The sequence below is a fragment of the Lissotriton helveticus genome, chromosome 6, assembly GCF_964261635.1.
Source record: "Lissotriton helveticus chromosome 6, aLisHel1.1, whole genome shotgun sequence".
Lineage (NCBI taxonomy): Eukaryota > Metazoa > Chordata > Amphibia > Caudata > Salamandridae > Lissotriton > Lissotriton helveticus.
The window spans coordinates 435250415-435271750 of NC_136067.1; the positions used below are offsets into that span (position 1 = coordinate 435250415).

At 42.7% G+C, this 21336-nt stretch overlaps 1 protein-coding gene across 1 annotated transcript in view; it reads left to right on the forward strand.

Annotated features, from left to right (window-relative positions):
* The window catches only part of MYT1L (myelin transcription factor 1 like), a 1346830-nt gene that overhangs the window by 1280995 nt on the left and 44499 nt on the right, over window positions 1–21336 (forward strand). The window contains exon 17 of the mRNA XM_078647878.1: window positions 17472–17534. Within this exon, the coding sequence (XP_078504004.1) occupies window positions 17472–17534 (63 nt within the window). The remainder of the gene's footprint in view (window positions 1–17471; window positions 17535–21336) is intronic.

A 21336-nucleotide genomic window follows, 5' to 3' on the forward strand; every position in this document is an offset into this window, starting at 1 on the left:
AGAGTACCATCATGGAGTTTGCCGCGCAAAGATGTACCACGTGAGGGGCGTCCTAAGGGGCGTTTCTATTGAAAATGTGATTTGGTATTAGGGAAAGAGACCCGGGAGGAGAGCAGAGCAGATGATTTTGGGAGCCTAAGGAAGCGGATGGGTAGGCAGATAGGCTGATCAGGAGAGACCCATTATCAGAGAAGAGACAAAGAGAAGTGCGTGATCTTCTTATGAAGTCACCACGGCTGACACCTAGAGGGTTAAGATCTTGCTAAGTAGGGATGTCATTTAAAATAGTGTAGGGACAGACTAACCTTAATTTTCTTTTCTGTAATGACTTTGAGATTGCAACTTATATCTATTTTGACAACCCTTATGGTTTTTGAGCTTGTACTTATTATTTTGTTCTTCAGACTTAGATTATTCAAGAAGTTCATGTTTATAGTGATACCAATTTACCTTTTGAATCTCATTTTGAGAAGTTTGTATCTTCAGTTATCTTTGACTTTATATTAAATCTTTAAAACTAAAATTTGGTTGGTGGTCATTTAGAGTGTTGTAAGTTCTTAAATTGATTGACTTATTGCGAGATTACCTTTTACTCAACGACAGGTACCAACGATTCAGTCGACATAGTTTGGGATTTGGTAAGATAATTAGTAGCCAGTAATCCCGCGTTAGCATATTGCACTGCCACAGAAAGAAACACATAGCTCCGTTAGCGGAACTCTATTGCCCCGTGTGGTTAATTTATAATCTGTAGACGAAGTTATTAATTGAATGGGTTGAGCAATTTCTAAAGCCACCTTTAAGAATGAGCCCTAATAACAGTAAGAGCAATCAAACGCTTTCTGTAAGAGTAGGCAAACTTACACAAGATATAATCAATGCATCTTTTTTAATGTATGAATGAAGATACAATAAAAGCTTATGGTAGGTTTAAAAGATTAACTGCGTTTTTAAGCCGAGATATTACAATGTTTTGTAATATCTCTTTTGAATTTGGCTTTTAGATATATATTTTTAAAACTAATACGACTGTTACTTTCGTTTCCTCTCTGATTTAGTAAAAAGTAGCTGTTGGGTAATAAATCATCATGTTTAAGTCAAGTTAATTAAAATTGATGAATTTGTTGTTAATAACAATATAAATTAAATTTATTTTATATGCATTAAGATTAGGAAATGTGTTGATAACTAAACTATGTTTAAAATATTTAAAAAATAATATAAAAAGATGCCTTTGGTAAAGTGTCAAGGAAGTGTTATGAATCTTCCAATGTGACATCTAAAAATAGAAGAACCGAGAAGGTCGTTTTATTATTGTAAATAAATGCCTTCTGAGTGTGTCCCTTGGTGCAGTTAATAATAGTAACAGGGAATGAGTTGTGGACTTTTATTTCTATATTAGCCAGCCCAATGATTTTTATGCTGATTTTGCTAGATGTCAATTTAATACCTCTCATCAGGGAATGCTAATTTATTATCCAATGCCAGAAATTGAGTAATTAATTTGGCAGAAGCTGAACTCAACAAACGTAACAAACAATCTGGTTAGGTCAAATAACAGTTCTCAAACATTCTTAGCTCAACCCCGGTGGCAATGGCACAAGCAGCTGGCCATCCACAGAGGGGCGTGTGTTAGGTTCAAGAGGTGACAACAATTTTAAAGCAGAAAATACAACACAATAAAATTCCCAAACCTATTTAGAAAAATATAGAAATATGTTAAGAGCATAAAGACACCAAGATCATTTAAAAAAGATAAAAGGGAGGAGATGTGAAGTTCTACATTTTTAGGCAAAAAGCTACCATAATAGTAAAGTGAAATTGAAAACAATGCACTGCAGTTGACAGCAATCTAAGTGCAATTACAAGCTGACTGCAATGCAGCAGTGATCGGAAACACCAAGTGGATCACCCCTGTCAAAGCTTTTACTTTCAGACTTAGTCTATGAAATTCGAATATCAAAATCTTCCCACAAGCAATGTCCAAGGCTGTGGCTAGCAAAACATCAGTTGAAGGCAGATACATTGTCATCGAGTTACTTCTGAAGCCACTACTTTGGAGCCAAAAGCTCTGAGTGGGACGAAGTCGAATTTCATCATCAGACAGATATTCCTCCTTTCCACTGTGCAAGGTTTTACCTTCGGACTTTGTCCTTTTTTAAGAAGGTAACATGTTGTAAGGGGGCAAGCCCCAGCTGTACTTATTTTCATAACTGCAAAAAGCTCAGAGTGAGACAAACATGGTGGTCGTGCCTACCTAGGATGTGACCTATCTGGGCAGCCTTCATCAGTCCCAGTCCTCTGGAGGTGACAAAAAGTTACTAAGCCCTGCTTTTCTCTAGCAGGGCTTACAGCCTGATTCATCAAGGGGCCGTTTTGCGAGCCCCTAATAGCGAATCATAGCGATTCGCTATTGAGGACTCGCAAAACGGTATTCATGTAGGAATTGCTAAATAAATAGCGATTCCTACATGTTCTCTATTTGCGAGTAGGAATTTGCTACTCGCAAAAAAAGGAATACCTCCCCATTCATTCCTATGGGCCAAAAGGCCCATAGGAATGAATGGGGAGTATCCCTTATTTGCGAGTAGCAATTTGCTACTCGCAAATCAGATAGCGATTTTAAGGGTGCCAGGGGTGTCCAAAGGACACCCTGTAGCACCCCTAAAATGCACATTTGAACAGGTGTTGCGCACACACATGTCCAAAGGACATGTGTGTGTGTAACATGCAAAAGAAAAAAATGCACTAAAGTGCTTTTTACACTATTTACGCAATTTACCACCAAGTCAGACCTGGTGGTAAATTGAGACCAAATATTGCGATTTCGCTATTTCTATTTGGTTGATGAATTGCATTTAAGGAATCTCTATTAGAGATTCCTCAAATCCAATTCCTCGCAAATATGCGATTTCGGTAATAGAGATTTTTGCATTTGGGATGATGAATCCCAAATGCAAAAATCGCACTCGCAAAGGGCCAGATTCTCAGAATCTGGCCCTTTGCGAGCGCAAATCAGCTTGATGAATCAGGCTGTTAGTTCCTTATGGGCAGTCCTGCAGCACCTCTTCACTCAAGGTAGGGTTCTAGGCACCAGGGCTCTTCTCTGTGGAGTCCAGTGCTCTGCGGTAAGCTGGGATCTCTTGGAGTCAGTGGTGCTTCTGCTGTGTGTGTCCCTGAAATAGGAAAACAGGAGACTAACCACTTGACGCTCAGAGAGCAGTTCCAGTCCCTAGGTCCCAGAGCAGTTGGGAATTATTGAGTCCTAATGTGAGTTCTCCTCTTCCAGCAGGAGTTAGGAGTCAAACGTCTTCTTCCAGCAGGAATTGAGTGTTCCCAAGTCCATGAATGTTCCCAGGGGGTGGTGGTTGATGTGCCAGGTTTATCCTGTGCACTAGCCAGTGATAGGACAACTATTTTCTCACAGTACCCTAGTCATTTTGCAGCACTTCCTTACTGTAACTTTAGTAAACAGCAGTCGGTCACACCTTTAGACATTTACATTCTTGAATGATGTTGTTATGCAGACTTGACAGTACACATGTTCTGTTGCACCTTTACATTAAGACATGCTGAGTAATTACAATTATGGTGACGTTGGATTGTCTAGGGAAGGAAGAACAGGAGGCTCACAGATATACCCACAAAATGCATTCCATTTGGCCCAGATAGCAATCCGTTTTTTAGGGCAGCCTCGGGCAACGTAAACCGTTTTATTCCATTGTCATGCACTTGTTCCATATCCGCCTTCCATGTTTTACTCTTTGATGGTATTACTGCCCCCCATTGTTGTGTAATATTCCTTTTTGCTATCATTTGGCCCGGGGTTGCCCATAGCTTATCTTTACTATTAAGATCTGTGGGTTCCCACACATTCAGGAGACACTTCTTTGCTTCAGGCCTAATACCTCGCTCATACAGTCATGCACCTTCTTCCAATTATTCTGGATATACTCACACTACCATATAATGTGCATAAATGAACCCTCTAGGTCACACTGTCTCTTACATTGTCCGTCAATCGCCCTGCCCATCGGGGTCCGCAAACATATACTCTGTGTGAAATTTTTAGCTGAACAATGCCTATCTAGATTAAATCGCCACTTCCCGTGGAGGGGGCTACTGCTTCCTGCCACTCCTCATCGTCCAGCTCGAGTCCATCCCTCTCCCATTGTTAACTTAGTGTAACCAGGGGGTCTGCAATGTTATTAATAGGTTTATTATAGGCAAGGGAGATTTCTTTATCTGGTAGGTAACCATCTAGCAATCTGTCCTCCAAGGGAGAGGATTCTGGGGGAGAGGTACCTTCTGAAAGATTTGATTGGAGGGAATGTTGGATTTGCAAATATCTGAAATATTCAGCGTCTGCCCGTTGGTGTGTGCGCTGGAGTGAAGCAAACGCCACCTCATTGTCTGCCTTCCGACAGGTCACCAATCTGTGATATTCCTATGAGATCCCATTTGTCAAATCCCCCTGATCTCCCCAGGGTGCCCAGTTGTTCAGAGTCCCACAATGAGGTGGCTAGTGTAAGTTTGTGGTCCCACCCTAGGCTACGGTTTAATGCATGCCAGACTTGGACAGAGTGTTTTGTTGGTCCCATGAGAGGGATCTGCGGAGTTTAGAGTAAAGTGCTCTGTTAAAGATCCCACTGGGAAGTATCCATCTATCCATTCTATACCCGTGGTAATCTCCGAGACGGTAAGTACAGTGGTTTACAGCTGCTAGATGGACCGCCCAGTAGTACTTTCTAATATCTGGTAGCCTGATACCTCCATCATACCACCCAAGTGTGAGTTTGTGTAGAGCAATGTGGGGTCTACCATCCCATAGCAGCCCTCTCTGGATTCTCTCGATTTCTTTAAAGTATTTAGCTGGAACCATATCCGGGGTGTTCATGAGGACATAGAGGAAGAGCAGCAAGGCCAAAATTTTAAAGAGCGCTGCTCTTCCCAGATGTGATAATGGCAGCGCTCTCCAACTGTTGGCATCACACTTCAATCGTTGGAGTGGGGGTTGGAGATTGTATTCGTATCGAAGTTTAGCGTCCGAGGTCATAACAATTCCCAGATATTAAAAACCCTCTTGTGCTGTTGTTTGGATGGGGCAGTTTTGATGTGGGGTGGGTGGGTCCCCATGCAGGACATACAGCTGAGACTTGCCCCAGTTGATTTTATACCCAGAGTTTTTCCCAAAGCTAGTAAAAATGTCGAGAGCGATATGCAATGAAGTTTTAGGGGAGGCGAGGTACAGGAGAATGTCGTCAGCTTACAGGGAGATACGGTCCTCCCACCCCTCCGTCCACCTAAACCCACTGATCGCTGGGTCTCTGCATATTAGTGCCGCTATTGGTTCCAAGGATAGCGCAAAAAGCAAGGGCGAGAGTGGACAGCCCTGCAGAGTCCCCCGATTCAAGGTGAATATTTCTGACTTCTTATTATTAACTACTACTTGTGCTAGGGGGGCTGAGTAGAGGAGCACCACCCATCCAATGAAGCCAGGGCTGAAGCCTAACTTCTTAAGTACCACGAAGAGATATGGCCATTCAAGGGTGTTCAACGCTGTTGTGGCATCTAGTGAGACTACAATCGCATCTTCTTGGATTGTGTCTAGTCTTCCCAGAACACCGTGCAGCCTGCGTAGGTTTAATGCTGTATTCCGATGGGGCATGAAGCCAAATTGATCTAGATGCACCAGTTTCCATATAACCTGAGCAAGTCGATTCGCTAACAGCTTAGCTGGAATTTTGGGCTCTGCGTTGAAGAGGGAGATGGGTTTATAAGATTTGCATTCTTCTCTGGGTTTTCCTTCCTTATGTATGGTGACCAGCGCTGCCACCAAGTCCTCAAACATGGCCTTAAGATGAGGGGCTAGTTTGTCTGGTTTTAGCTTGTAGAGCTCAATTGGCAGTCCATTAGGACCTATGGCTTTGCCAGGATTGAGGTTCCTTATTGCCTGTGTTATTTAATCGTTTGTTAGGGTGCTATCCAAAGTCTGACGTTCATCCGCTGACAAGATCGGCAGAGCGATGTCAGCAAGGAGTGCTGTTGAGTCCTCCTCCGGCAAGTCTGAGTCCTTTTGTTACACTCTTGTATAACGGTCTGCGAATTCATTGACTATGGCTTGAGGGTCTGACAGTACATCCCCGGAGCGACTCTGGTACCAACCTACTCGCTCTCTCCTTCAGATCCAGCCATGCAATCAGTTTTCCTGCTTTATCACCCTGATTGTATAGTCTGCCATCCTTGTCTCTTGCTAAGGTCTTGACCATATCCATAGTGACGGCTTTGCATTCATCCCATTTAAGCTGCATCATGTGGAGCTCATTCTCCCGGTCCCCCTCTCCCATTTCTTCCTCAAGGCGGAGGAGATCACTTTTGAGGCGGGCCATGTCTTTGAATTTCTCTTCACGTACTCCGGCTATAGCAGACAATGCCTGGCCCCTAATTTCTGATTTAAAAGCTTCCCAAAGAGTTAAGGAAGATCCAACCGACCCCTCATTTTCCTGTAAGTAGTGGTCTAGTGCTTGTGTCAGCGCAGATTTGACTGTGGGATAACAAAGGTACCACAGGTTGATAGGCGCCACACTTCCCACTCTCTTTTCACTCAGTGTGAGGTGCATCCACACTGGCGCGTGATCAGAGATCCCTCTTGCCAGGTGTTGTGTTTCACGCACCATAGTCGTGTGAGATGCAGGCATTAACCACTAGTCTGTCCTAGAGAAGGTGTTGTGTGCCCCTGAGTAAAAAGTGTATTGTTTGCACTCTGGGTGATATGTTCTCCAGAGGTCCGTGAGACCTAGCACCTCAAGGAAGTTTGTGAGCCAGCTACTCGCAGTGCCGATGTTATGTGGTGGATAGCGGTCTATGTGCCCAGAAACCATTGAATTGAAGTCTCCTCCCACAGTCAAATGTCCCTCAGGGAGTGAGAGCATAAGTGTCTGGCCTTGTAGTTCCGGTCGAACATAAACTGCCATTACTGTAAGTGTGTGACCCTCCCTTTGTCCTGAAATTGCAAAGCATCGACCCAGTTCATCTGACCAAGTATGCTGTACAGAGAGTGGGAAGGATTGTTTAAAAAGTATACCGTCCCCCCTTGAGCCTGAAGTGAAGCCGGAGTGGGCCACCATGTTTAAAGCCTTGCATGTGTTCCCGACAAGGTGGGTCTCCTGGAGTCTTACTATATCGAGGGAGTGCCACTTGATATTTTGGAGCGCAATACCTCATTTTATCTTGTCTCCAAGCCCATTAATGTTCCAACTCAGGAGTTTAAGGCTCTTGTCCCAGTGCATACTCATTTTGGTTAAGGGGATGTTCGCCTTTCCTAATCTATCTGCACCTAAATTCTAACAATCGTAGTTGTGTGATGCGTGCCCGTCTATTTCCTCCCACCTACCCTCCTCCCAAACTCGCATTACCCTTTGCCTGAAGTGCAGACAATGTTCGGAAACATTCACAACCCGAAAAAAACACAATACCACAAAATAAACCCCATAACAATATCCCCTCCGTGCAGTCCTACCTTGTAGGGCTAGAGCTACCCACATCCCCAAAGGACAGAGCGCCTGTTGTCCCAATAACTGAGTGTCTAATGTAGGGTTGCTTGGCACCACAACCCAACAACATTCCCCCCCGAGCCCGCAACTCTTCCCAACCCTATGTGAGAGTTCTGATAGCAAAAAAGTCCGTAGATCTCTGGGACCCCATCTCTGTCCATGTCTGTGAGAAAGCGGAGTTACCAAGTTACGACAACAAGAAAAATCATACCTTGAACTGGGACAAGAAACAAAGTACAGATCAACAAGATAAGTCAAGTCTTTTCACTCCCCAGTACCCCCGCACCACTTGCAGGGTTCGCAGATCGGGAACTTCTGGATCTGGCCTCGGATCGCATCCTCTCCCTGCGTCAATTCAAGGATTCCAGGGATCGATTGCTGATCTCCCGCAAATCTGTAGCCTCTCGCTGGTGATTAGTCTGGGGACGGCCCTCATCCAGCCATCGCTGAGCCTCCTCGGGTGTCGTGAAGAACCAGGATTTGTCGCCCTCCACGACCTTAATTTTGGCTGGAAAGAACATCATGTACTTACGTCCCTTGTCTCTGAGGACGCGTTTCACCCCTTCGAAGGAGCGTCTCTCTCTGTGAACTTTCAAGGTAAAGTCCGGAAAGAACCACATCATCGTGTTCTGATATAAGATGTCGCCTTTGACTCTGGCCGCTTGTAGAATTGTGTTGCGGTCCTGGAAGTTCAAGATGTGTGCAATGATGGTTCGAGGAGGGGCACTTTCCACAGAGAACAATGGTGACAATCTCTTGGGCTTAAGGTGATTCAAGACAAGGTCTTTGAGAAAGAGGTCCATGCTGGAGCCCTCTGCCCCTTCAGGCAGACCTACCACTCGAATATTGTTTCGGCGTACTCTCCCTTCTTGATCATCCAGCTGCAGTGCCATTGCCTTGTGCTGGTACACCAGATTCAGGGCCCATTCCTCCAATTTGCGAATTGTCAACTGAAGCTCCCCTATATGTTCCTCCATTGCTGTAAACTGCATTTGTAGTTTGAGATGTGGGAAGGGACTGGTGATTTCACCCATCTCAATCCCACACACCCTATCATGAAAATAAACTGCCACATGGCATTTTGGGCCTGTTCGCAGTAAGGTAAACAGTTCAGGGCCTGAGAATGTTTACCCCTCTGGTCAGAGAGGAACTAGGAGTGTCTTAGTGTACTCACCCTGACCGGTGAACCCTAAAAATCTGGACACATACACTGCGCTCCTCAGAGCGCTGCTGGGCTTGTGAATGATACTAAGCGGACTAAACCACCTGCACTTGGCGTCAGTGACCTGTGACAAAGACCTGAGGAAGTTGGACCTCCTTCCAATAGAAATCCAAGAACAGAAAGATCTCCAAGTTTGATAAGGCTGATCCCCTGGGTAGCTCCAAGAATAGAAAAAAAGCTGAAGAGGACATTCCTGTGAGCGTTGCAGCTAAGCAGTGGAAAATGGACCAGGACTTTGCTGCTGTGCTTGGCCTGATACACTGAAAGTCTCTAAGAGCTCCCCTAAGGTCCTGAGGGTGCTTGCAATTGTACTCCTGTGGTTGTTTGGGCACCAAAGGAAATGTGGGAACTTTGTCGAAAACGTTTGCCCCAGAGCTTCAGAGCTTCACGTGGACCGACCACACAACCGGACCAGCAGTTTAATGGCATCAAATTTAATTTCAGGTCTTTCTCACATGAAAGAAGAATTCTTCCTCTGAAAAACGTCCCTTTTCAGAACTTCCCTACTTCCAGGCCTTAGTGGGAAAAATCTACTTGTTATATACAACCCGTGCTCTATTGTGGGTGGTGTAAAATTGTACCTATGTCCCAGTCTACCATAGTCATTGACTACCATTAGCGCTTTGTGTTCTCTCTGGTTCCTCTTATCTGATTTTTGTCATTGTGATGTAATTTTATTTATTAAAATGTTCTCTCTTTGTAAATTGTAGTAGGGTTTTTTTGCGTTGTGTTTTTGACTTTTTGACTTTTAACTGTTTTGGTACTTCTGAATGCGTAAAGTATTTTTGTTAAGTCGGTCTTTTCTGTGCCATAGCTATCAAGGGCTGAGCTTAGGTTTGAATTACTGAATCTTTGACTGCACCTAACAAGATAGTGACTGTATTACTTGTGGAGGACAACAATCTACTCGAAGTAATAAACCACATTCTCACCATTTATCTACATATCAAGTTTCCTTGTCATGAATTACTGCAGTACATTTGAACTGCACCCAGCCAGAACACAGTGGTCGTCCTGCCAGGCCTATATCTTTGTGATATATACTGGTGGTTTAAATACGTACTGCTGCCCACATGCGAAAGTTGACATTCCATACCCTAGGACTATTTTAGGTATCATCTACAATGGAGTTATAAGGAAGTTAAACAGACAAAACAGGGAGTTACAATTGCACAACCCTTCTTTAAGGGGTAAGCACATGTGCTTCACTACTTTTTTGCAGGAATAAAGTGCCCAGAGTTCTAGAGTCAGCAAAATCAGGCATGAAAAATGAAGGGACCACAGCATATATTATGTTATTCCTTACAACTGAAATGCAGTCAAATGAGGTAAAGAATAAAATTGTCAAGGTGTTTCTCTCAGTTTAAAAACTTTTGTATGTATTGTGGAGTACCTGTCGCTAGGTTAAAACAAGGACCACATATATCTCACCACTATAGAGGTGTTTTGAAATGTTTCAGTACATTAACCAACCAAATTAAGCACATTAATAAAGACCAGGCAACTTTCGTACCTACTGAGCTATCCATCAGATATTCAAGCTTACCTTCTGTACTTTACTTCATGACTGTAATGCATGTTTTATGCTTGAAGTGGTCCTTCTGGCCCAATCCTGAAGGCTCCCTTCTTCTTGGAAGTTCAAAAGACCACTTTCATGGCCCTGAAAAGATTTCTTAAAAGGCAAGATTTTAAGTAAATCACTTCGCAGCCCTCTTACAGGGAGTCAATTTGTTCCTCCAGGAGGTGTCTTCCCTGTTGCGGGCAGTATTCTAACTCCAAGGTTGTGAAGGCTTTTCTTTATAGAAGCAATCCACCAGTGATTGCTGTCATTCATTAAATATATCAAACTACAATTCCTTCCACACCCAACTGGCTTTTGCAATATGTTCTTATATTTAAAGAAAATGTTATCTATTCTATGCTCAGCCATTAAAAGTGTGTGTTGAAAAATGAGGTGGAACCTGCTGGAATGTGCTATATTCAGATTAATACACATTTCTCGATTGTCCATCAATAATATGGCTAGCGAAAAAAGGTAAATAAAAAATGTATTCTTGTAATTTTGGTAAGAGCATGCAAATGATAACTTAAGTCTTCATTTTAACTTTGGGGACAGGGTAATTACATTAGGGCAGACCATCATGTTTCTGATGGCAGTGATTCACTGGCTCCACCTGAGGAAACCCTTAGCCGATGGCCAAATAGACTTTGGGCCATTGGTGTGAATCAGACCTCCCCCCTATTGAGAGCAAATAATTTGATGTCCATGAAAAGGAAAACAAAAATGACCCCCACACCTTAGGAGAAAACTCACAGGGTGTTAGGCTCGTTATATTTTGGTACTTCAAAAATAAACTCCCGTTTTGGGAGTTTATTTTTGGAAAAAAGAAAGTTTGTTGAGCAACCACCTGAAACAGGGCAGCCATTCAGCAAACATTTAGGGGCATATGTACAAACCCCTATCTCCACCACAACGTGACTTTTACGGACGTTGTGGTGGCAATAGGGGCTGTGCCTTATGTACAAGGCAGCGTTAAGCCACTTAACGTGAATTAGCGCTGCCTTGTACAGAAGGCACCCTTTCACGCTATGGTTAGCGTGAAATGGACATGCTGTGGGTGTTGTGGTGGGCGTTCCACCGCAACAAATGTAAATGTAAATGTAAATGTACAGGAATTTATATAGCGCAAATCACCGAGCGGTTTCTAAGCGCTTGCTTAGAGAACCCGTCCTGGTATTCCCCTGTGAGATAACCCCGGCAGGGTATCCGCAAGGTGAAAGCCAGGCATCCCGCCGCGAGGGTCCGTTGTGGAGATTAAGCAAGCTATTGCCCAGAGTCGCAGAATGTGAACCCGTAAATCAAGTAGGCACCGGAGCGAGAATTGTCGAGTCCATGGACATTTTAGGACTCAAGACCCCGCCGAGCCGGGAATTGAACCCTGGTCCCGGGCTGACCTCTGCTTCCAGGTCTGCCTCCTCTAACCAGTGAGCCACACTTCTCCGCAACACCCATTGTATTTGACACTGCCCCCTATGTACAAGGGTGGCGTAGATAGGAGGCAGCGGCAAAATTAGGACCAGGAAAATCTTGGTCTTAAGTTGGCGAAACAAGGAGAAATGCATTATTTCTCCTCGTTTTTGCTTTTCCCATGTGTACAGGAAGGTGTCCCTTCATGTACATAAACAAACCTTTTCGGATTGTTCATGTGTAGGAAGGGACACCTTACTACACATAACCAATCCTCCCCTGCACACAGACACCCTTGCACTCAGGTGCAAGGGTGCCTGCGTTGGAGCTAAGTTGCTAAACTTAGCGCCATCACAGGGGGTAATGCAAGGCTACACCACATTCTTGTAAATATGGTGCAGCCTTGTGTTTCCGAAGTGGCGGAGCACATCTTTAAGCCAAGGACGCTAAGGGCACGCTTCACCACTTACTAGTACATATCCCCCCTAGTGCCTTCAGAGGAGCCTCTGAATGCAATGAGATCTCCGCAGCACTGGCAGAGAACAGTAGTCCAGCTGGGGTAGTGGAATTAATAATCTTCGCCACCCTGACAGATGCCCTTAGTATCAGTGATCTGGTACTCCTAAAAATTGGTGAGGCCTCTTCATTACAAATATATATTACATGGGTACTGCATATTGCTTTGTACAAAAAGAATTGCCTTGACACACGGAGTTTCGACATGGCTGTTCATCACCTTATTCCAAAAACACATATTACGTTACATAATGAGGAGCCGTATAGGAACTATAAAGTAATTTATCAAGCAAGGCTTTTACATAAAATCCGAGGGCTAGTAGGTGCCTCGACCAAACAGATGTGAGATAATTTCGATAATTTCACATGACTCCTGTGCATGCATTTAGTGTTAAAAAGTCATCTTCATCTGCTCTTTTTAAAACATTGCTTCGAATGCAATCAGTGGACCAATGTATAATATGGAATAAAAACTATTGATAAACTGGCAGCGCCTTTTCATGGAAGTGTTTACTCTTGAAGAAATAGCAGTTTCAATGCTTGGTGATAGCCTCAACATACAGGGCACCACTGAATTAAGGAAATGGAGGGGTATAAGATGGTTATTCAAAAGTGGTACAGGCAATGAAAACTAAGGCCCCATTAAGAGATGGCCGATCCATACAAAAGTATTCTTAAATCTGTGGTATGTGTTACACTGCACGTTGGAAAACCATGGTTGTTTGCAATGGAAATAAAAAACTGGTGCTTCACACCTTTCAATGCAAAAATACATTTGGAAACAACTTTTCACCATGTTACTGTACATTTAAAACCAGATTCATGTATGTACCATCAATAAAGCATAATGCATTGAAGATCTGTGGCATTAGCACTCTTTTCTAGTTTGTCCCTAAATCAAGGCCAAAGTAAAGATTCAGACTTTGAATGGTTGTGTGATATTTCAGCTGCAAAGTTTGCTTATCAGTATATATGAGCTAACATACAACAAATCTAATAAGCAGTAAATGTTATAGTTTTCAACTTATTCTAAAATTGTTTAACCAAAACAACATGCCTGTTTATGTGGTCTTCATGATTTTAGTTAGAGCACCTTTTACTCCACAGACTGTAGGTCAAGTTCTGTCATGTTATGCTATGCCTTGGTCCACAGACAGTTTCAGAGGCAATAAAAGAACAACATATACATCACCAAACTCATTCTGAGATCTTAAATAGAGTAGTGTAAATACATCCCAAGGTTCCTGAATTCGTAGACTGACTATAATAAAATGACAGTGATCTACAGTCAGATGTACAAAAAAGCATGTTGCAAACAGATAGTGCAAATTAAGAAATTACTATTTGTGACCTTTTAATTAGTAATGTTAAGTTATGTTATATTGATTTGTATAGCGGGCTAATTACCCGAAAAAGTATCCAGGTGCTTAGGAAGGTGTGTAGATTTGTAGTCTCCAAGATGGTTATACGAAGAGCCAGGTTTTCAGCTTCTTGCGGAACTCGAGAAGTGATGAGGAGGCTTTGATGATTTGAGGGAGGTTGTTACATGTCTTAGGTGCAATGTAAGAGAATTAACCACCTCCAGTTTTTCTTTTTGGGGATGCGAGAAATGTGTGCGAGTGAGAGTGAGGCATAGCTTAGGTGTCTGTTGGGTTGGTGAATGTGTATGCAGCTGTTCAGGTAATCCGGTCCTGTGTTGTGTAGGGCTTTGTATGTGTGTGTGATAACTTTGAAGCACTGCGCTTTTGAATGGGGAGCCAGTGAAGCTTCCTAAGGTGCAGTGAAAGGTGGATGCCACATTGGAGGTTGCTTATACGTCTTGCAGTGGTGTTCTGGATGGTCTGGAGTCTGTGTAGGAAGGTTTGGAGATTCCAGCATAGGGAGTCTTGCTGTAGTCCAGCCTGCTGGTGATCAGGGCTTGCGTGATGGTCCGTCTGGTGTTCTGAGGCAACCATTTAAGGATTTTTTGCAGCATGCATAGGATGTTGAAGCAGGAGAGGAGGTGCACACAGCGTTGACTTGAGCTGCCATGTTGGGCTTGTCATCTAGGATGATCCTTACATTTCTTGTGTGGTCTGTGGGTGTTGATCCTAGCTCCGAAAGCCACCAGGTGGAGTCCCATGGGGAGCTCTTGTTGCCGAAGATCAGTACTTTCATCTCGCCAGAGTTGCACTGCCGGCAGATGGTTTGCATCCAGTCTGCCACCATGGTCAAGCAGTTGGTGAAGCTGGTTCTGGTGGTTGTTTTGTCCATCAGAAAGTGGATGAGTGGATGAGTTGGGTATTGGCGTGGGAGATGACAATAATGTCTTGTTTCGTATGATGTTGACGAGCGTTGTTATGTAGACGTTGAAAAGGGGGGGCTCAGGAATGATCCTTGAGGACTTTGCATATCATTTTCTTGGCTCTGATGTGAAGGGTGGCAGCCTGGCCATTTGGGTTCCTCTCATGAGGAAGGAACAAATCTATTTGAGAGTGGATCCTTGTATGCCAATCATGTGGAGTCTTCTGATGAGGGTGTTATAGGAGAAAGTGTCAAAGGGCGCAGAGAAGTCGAGCAGTACTAAGGCTGCTATTTCTCCCTCGTCCAGGATGAATCAAATGTCATCATTGGCAATGGTGACTGCTGTCAGTGCTGTGGTTCTTTAAGAATCATGATTTAGTGTTGTCTAGAAGATGTTGAAGTTCGAGGTGGGTTGCAAGTTACTTGTTGAAAGCCTTCTCAATCACTTTGGCTGGCTAGGGAAGTAGGCATTTGGGTCAGAAGGTGCTCAGGTCATTCGGGTAGGCTGTGGTCTTCTTGAGGAGGGCATTGATTTCTGCAAGTTTCCAATGTGATCAATGTACTAATAGGTCAAGTCGCAAAATAACCAGTCCCTGGACAGCCTGCCTAATAAATATTATTTATCCAGGTCACTATGGTGGTCGGCAATGAACCCAGGGATGGTGGGCTGTAACCAACAGCATTGCATCATCCTTGCTCTTGTTTTCCCAAATGGAAAACATTTCCTTTAAGGAGCCATATGTCATAAAGGACAGGTGCTGCTTTAAAAATAAAAATCTTGCCCATTTTGGGAGGACATCAGGAAGAACATGCAGTGGTCCCTCAAACCAATGCAGACACCTTTCGTGGTCACCTAAAACAATTTTCAATTCTTCTTTAAAAATCTGTCACCTTTGAATTATCAGTAACTCATAAATAGTTTGCAGCTTTAACCATTGATACATTTCACTGCAAATCACAAATAAGAAGCAATGTCACATTCATGCACCCTTCTAACTGCTAGTTGGAATAAGTCACAAAATACCTTTTTGAGAGTCTTAAAAGGCTTTCCGGAACTTAAATGAGGTTTAAAATATTGTAATAAACTACTTTGCAGTTACAAAACCTTTGAATGTACAAATCACAAGGTTTGCAAGTGCAAAATGGTTTTGTACACAATGTCCCAGGGTTCCTACAAAGAGGACCTTTTGAGTCGCAACATTTTGAAACAGAGAGATGAGTGTGAGATCATACTAAATTGGTGTTAAACACATGCTAGCTTTTTAGGAGATGCATGGACATGTGACAATAATGTATGTGTTCATTTGGAAAAAGACAAATATGTGGTGTGACGGTAATGAAAACATAAACAAGCAAGTGATTTCTAAGAGAGCCTTTACGATACAGGGAGAAAACCAGTATTCACCGTTTAAAATTTCGGAGTACTAAAACTGGTATCTAAATCTGTAAAAAAACAATGGTCGTGGAAATAATGGGTTATCAAAATAGAACCAGGGAAGGTGGACCAGAAAGTTAAAAGTTAAGAACGACATAGGTGAGGGCGGTGAATAACTATTTTAGTGTCAGGGTTCAGGACGGATTTAACAAGTGGTAGCAGCTGGTCTGCCTGTGAGTGTGCATGTTTGTTATTTTCCATCTGCACGTGTTAATTGACGTGAATATAAGTATGCTTTCATGTATGAGCATGTGCTCATGAGTGTGTGTCTGCAGGTGTGTGTGTTTGTTATGTAGTTTTGGACTGTAATTTCAGGCAGTCCAGCACTGCCAGAGAGGCCGGTTTGAAACGGCCAGAGCGTGGCCCTTTTTATTTGGCCCTGTGGAATATGACGTGACCAAAAAACACATCCCACGCAGATACCCTTTCATGCTGGCCCATTGCAAGTCCAGCATTGGCATTATACATTATTTATGTGTTTGTGTGATTGTGTCTGTAAGTATGCATTCATGTGAGTGTCCTACGGTGAGTGTGCATGTGTCTTTGAATATGTGCTCATGTGCAAGTGTGTGAGTAAATGTGTGGGTGTGTGTGATGAACTTGCAAGTAAGAAACAAGACAGAAAGGTACAAATGACAGTCAAATGTGAGGGAATAGCCCGAAATTTAAACCAAAATAGTAAATTAGTTATGGAGTGATGGATGCACATCCGTCAGTGGTTAATTTGTAAATTAAATAAGTGCTGGGATTCTCGTCTGGAGGCACCTTACACAAGCCCAGTTTTCCTCCGCCCAAAGGAGAACCAACTATTAACCATGATAGTGGGGAGAGGATGTGGGGTAATGGCCAGAGCTGCCGACTTCAAAGCTGGGGAACCAGGTTCGAGTCTCGGCATCGGCTCAACATCCTGTGATTCTGGGCAAATCACTTAATCTCCCAATGCCTACCATAAATTAATTTGCCCTTAACTGGCGCTGATGAAAAGCAATGGGGTTAATGATTAAGTGCCGTTCCTGAGCACTGGAAACCACCTCAAATTAAGCAGTGGGCACAACAGAACATTTCTGCCGACATGACTAAACTTCGTTTGAATCTGTGTGTATTGAATGTAGGCATGCTGCTGATTTACACATTTTGTACAGAAATACAAGTAGCACAGGTGATTTACAATGATATGTTGTAACAGTTTTTATTTCTTGGGCCATATACTTTTTGGGGATATGATGACAAAAGCTCGATTGGTCCTGCCTTGATAAGCTTTATAAGCTGTCATTTCTTCAGCTGAATATAGCTGTACAGCAGTATCACCACAATGTGATACTCTCCGGCAGTTCGGTGGGAGCACCCAACTATACAAGATGTTACACAGTGTACTACTACTGCATGTATGTTATCACATACACAAATATCCAATTGAATCAACGCCAAATAATGCTTGGAACAGCAATTAATCTTTTTCCTAGCACCTTACCTCATCCATATTTTTAATTGTAGGTGTCCCACCCCTGGTTGTGACGGCTCTGGACATATTACTGGAAATTATGCTTCACATAGAAGGTAAATAAGGAAATACATTTTCCTTTCTATGAATTGACATGCTTGACGTTAACCCATGTTTCCCATTCACAAAGGATCATCTATGCATATAGTGCATGCTAAGCACACATGATCCACCAACTTCAACATAGGTGTGAACCTCCGTGTGGGTTTTTTAAACCTTTTTATTTCCTGCCAGAGAAGTCTATGGTATGTATAAACCAACACTGCTACTGAAAATAACTTGCATATATAGCACTTAATATTGCAGTTTTGCCATGTCTAAGTGCTGTAAATAACAGGTGTTACTATTATCAATTTAACAATATTCAAAGTATCTACATAAGAAGGATGAATTGTTTCATCAGTCCTTTCAGAATAAAAACGAATTACCAGATAATTACACACATATGTTAGCAGAGAGCATGTATCCACTGAGTCCTGAGCCATGTTGTCATGTTAGGAAAGGAATAAGGGAGTTAGAGGGTTTAATAGCTTGGCTCGCCCTCCAGTCATTAAAGTCAGAAAAAAGGTTTCTGTTTCCAGATACCTGAGAGCCTAGCTAGAGGAAAGGACAGCCACTGCTCAATGTGGTTGGCTGTTGGAAGTAGTGTCTAGTGTATAACAAAGGAAAAATTGTTCCTTTTTTAGGTGTCCCCTCACTCACCGGGGTTGCCCCACGGTGACATGCTTCATCATTGGGGCCATCCCAGTCCTCTACGGGCTGGGGCGTGCTACGACTTGCGAAGTTACGTAGGAGCACTTAAATGGACTATGTGTGGTGCATGTGTATTTGTGGGGAGTGGACTATGTGATGAAATTAAAAGTTACCTGCCCAGTAGGTTCCTAATAAACTTTATTCTGGCCTCTAGGTGGTAGTATTAAAAACGGGGTAGGGAGATAGGCTATCCTAAACTTAATGTGTCCAGATGTTCCTATCCACTCCTAAGTCGACATGTTTCGTGCATACCCCAAGCACTTCTTCGGGACTACACAGGGACCAGCCCTGTGTTCGCCACTCCTTACTCTATCAATGAGATATTCGTAAAAAGTTATAAACTGCAGCAAACTCTATTAAGTGCATGCATTTATACCTATGTATTTTGTTCCCTAAAACACGTGGTTCTTTCTTTTGAGACCTAACTGGGCCCCATGGAGTCGGAGGGGTATCGGTATCCTCGCAACTTTGTGCTCCGGTTACCTCCTGTTTTTAGGCACCTACTGTTTCTCCCTCCGGTCCGGTAGGTATAAATGCATGGCGAACACAGGGCTGGTCCCTGTGTAGTCCCGAAGAAGTGCTTGGGGTATGCACGAAACATGTCGACTTAGGAGTGGATAGGAACATCTGGACACATTAAGTTTAGGATAGCCTATCTCCCTACCCCGTTTTTAATACTACCACCTAGAGGCCAGAATAAAGTTTATTAGGAACCTACTGGGCAGGTAACTTTTAATTTCATCACATAGTCCACTCCCCACAAATACACATGCACCACACATAGTCCATTTAAGTGCTCCTACGTAACTTCGCAAGTCGTAGCACGCCCCAGCCCGTAGAGGACTGGGATGGCCCCAATGATGAAGCATGTCACCGTGGGGCAACCCCGGTGAGTGAGGGGACACCTAAAAAAGGAACAATTTTTCCTTTGTTATACACTAGACACTACTTCCAACAGCCAACCACATTGAGCAGTGGCTGTCCTTTCCTCTAGCTAGGCTCTCAGGTATCTGGAAACAGAAACCTTTTTTCTGACCATGTTGTCATGTTACCATTTCAATTGGAATGATCATCATGCAAAACTAGAAGCCAGGACAATTCAACTGTTTGTCAGGGCAGGAGGGAGTAGGAGGGGGAGTAGTAATGTTGTGGTTCATTAATTACGTATGAACCAGACTTATCTGAACTAATATGTCACAAAGCGATGCTCATTTGTATCCTGGGATTAATTACTACATGATCCTAAAACACATACTCGGGAGACTGATGCTGTTTGTTGAGCCCAACTGGGAAAGACTCCATGGGCTTGTCTTCTGTGTTATTTGCTATCTCACAAGTGTGTAAGACACTCTCGAGGGTGTATCTAGCTGGGAGGGCTGTAGTATGTCTGCTTGATATGCAGGTTGCATGCATTTCTGTCAAACACAGGTAAATTCCATTATATTTTGGGCAGTCCTTTATTTGGATTGAGCTTGTTACATCAGCTGTAAATGGTAAATATTTAAAAACATATGCTAGTTTGTGAGAATGTCTTATTTATTTCATTACAACTCATTGGCAGAACTCCCTTTCTGCAACCTGGGTGAATAATGTTCTGTACAACGCCGAACAAATTGTATTCAAACGCACAGTAGGTGTCAATGAAATTCTAATACCAGTACTGCACAAAACACACCAACCACCTTTGTCAAGTATTTTCAACTGGTGGCGCTATAAGCAGTTGTGACATAAAAAGGATACTTTGGATTTGCTCAAGGTGATTACTGTATTTTGAGTTGCTTTGAATCCTAGGATCTCAGATCAGTTAAATAAAAGGGAATCCAATAGGTAACAGCATTGGAAGTGCCTCCTCGTTTAGATTTATTGGATCAATGATTTACATGATTTATGCACATTCAGTATACATATACATATTCTACAGAAAAACATTTTAATAGATTATCTGCTCTGTTGTTCTGATAAAGCATGTCCCCCAGGAACCCAATAAATCCAAGAAATAAATCACACATTGCGTTCCCTAAAGAAGTAAATTATTTTGTGTTGTCCAATTTAGCAAAGCTAGATGTATCAACTATTTTTCCGGTTTCTGCATATCGGACTATGTGCGACTGGAAAAATGCATTTTGGTTTGTATCAGACCCAAATTGCGATTCAGTAACATGTTAACAAATCCTGGTTTGGAATTGCGAATACATACTGATTCAGTATTAGGAAGGGGCATGTTTAGGGGGTCCCTTCCTAATACTGAATCTCAGTGGCATGTAAGAATGTTTTGTGACCAAAATGCTGTTGCAAAACATTTGCATTTTACCACCTACTTCAAGCAGGTGGTAACCCATTAGCAAACAAGAAAGAGTCCCCAAGCGACCCCTTCCCCTTTGAGAATGTAAAAAAATATATTTTTTAGGAGCAGGCAGTGATCCCAATGGACTTTAGTGAGAGAGTGTCACAATCTAGCTACTGTACCTTACCAAATGTAAGCAATATTATGAATTACCCAATGTAGGTTGGGGCAAGTAGAAGAGTGGTACAAATTAAAAATTAAATAATTAACATCTCAAATGTGTAGCAATATTGAAAGCACCTAAACTCAGGGCATGGTGAATGGTAAACCTATGTACAAAAAATACATGAAATAAAAAATGGTGAATATTTCAAGCTGCAACACATGGAAATGGATTCAAAATAAACGGTGGCACATTATCAACCAAATAAGATAAGCTCAGAGTCAAACATTATATTGTAACCCTGCCTCTGTAAAGGAACCAGTGATGCCCAAGATTCCTGGCATTGGGTTCTACCCATAGGCAAGATCAGAAATCCCCTACTGCACTCACTTCTGGTATCATTATACATGACCTACTTCCTTAATTACAGAGGCAAGGTAAACACAACTGCCCTGAGACATATGCGTCATTTACTTTGTTGAAAGTTAGAGATGGATTTTATTTTACCTCAAATGCTAAAATGTAATACATGTTTCCCTGAACCATCCTGCCCCCTATGTATTTGATTTGTTGTCCTACTCTTTCTTGCAGAGAGTCTACAAAGACAGTTTTCTTGATCTTTGTACATTTCTCAATACTTCCTTCCAATATGTTTTTA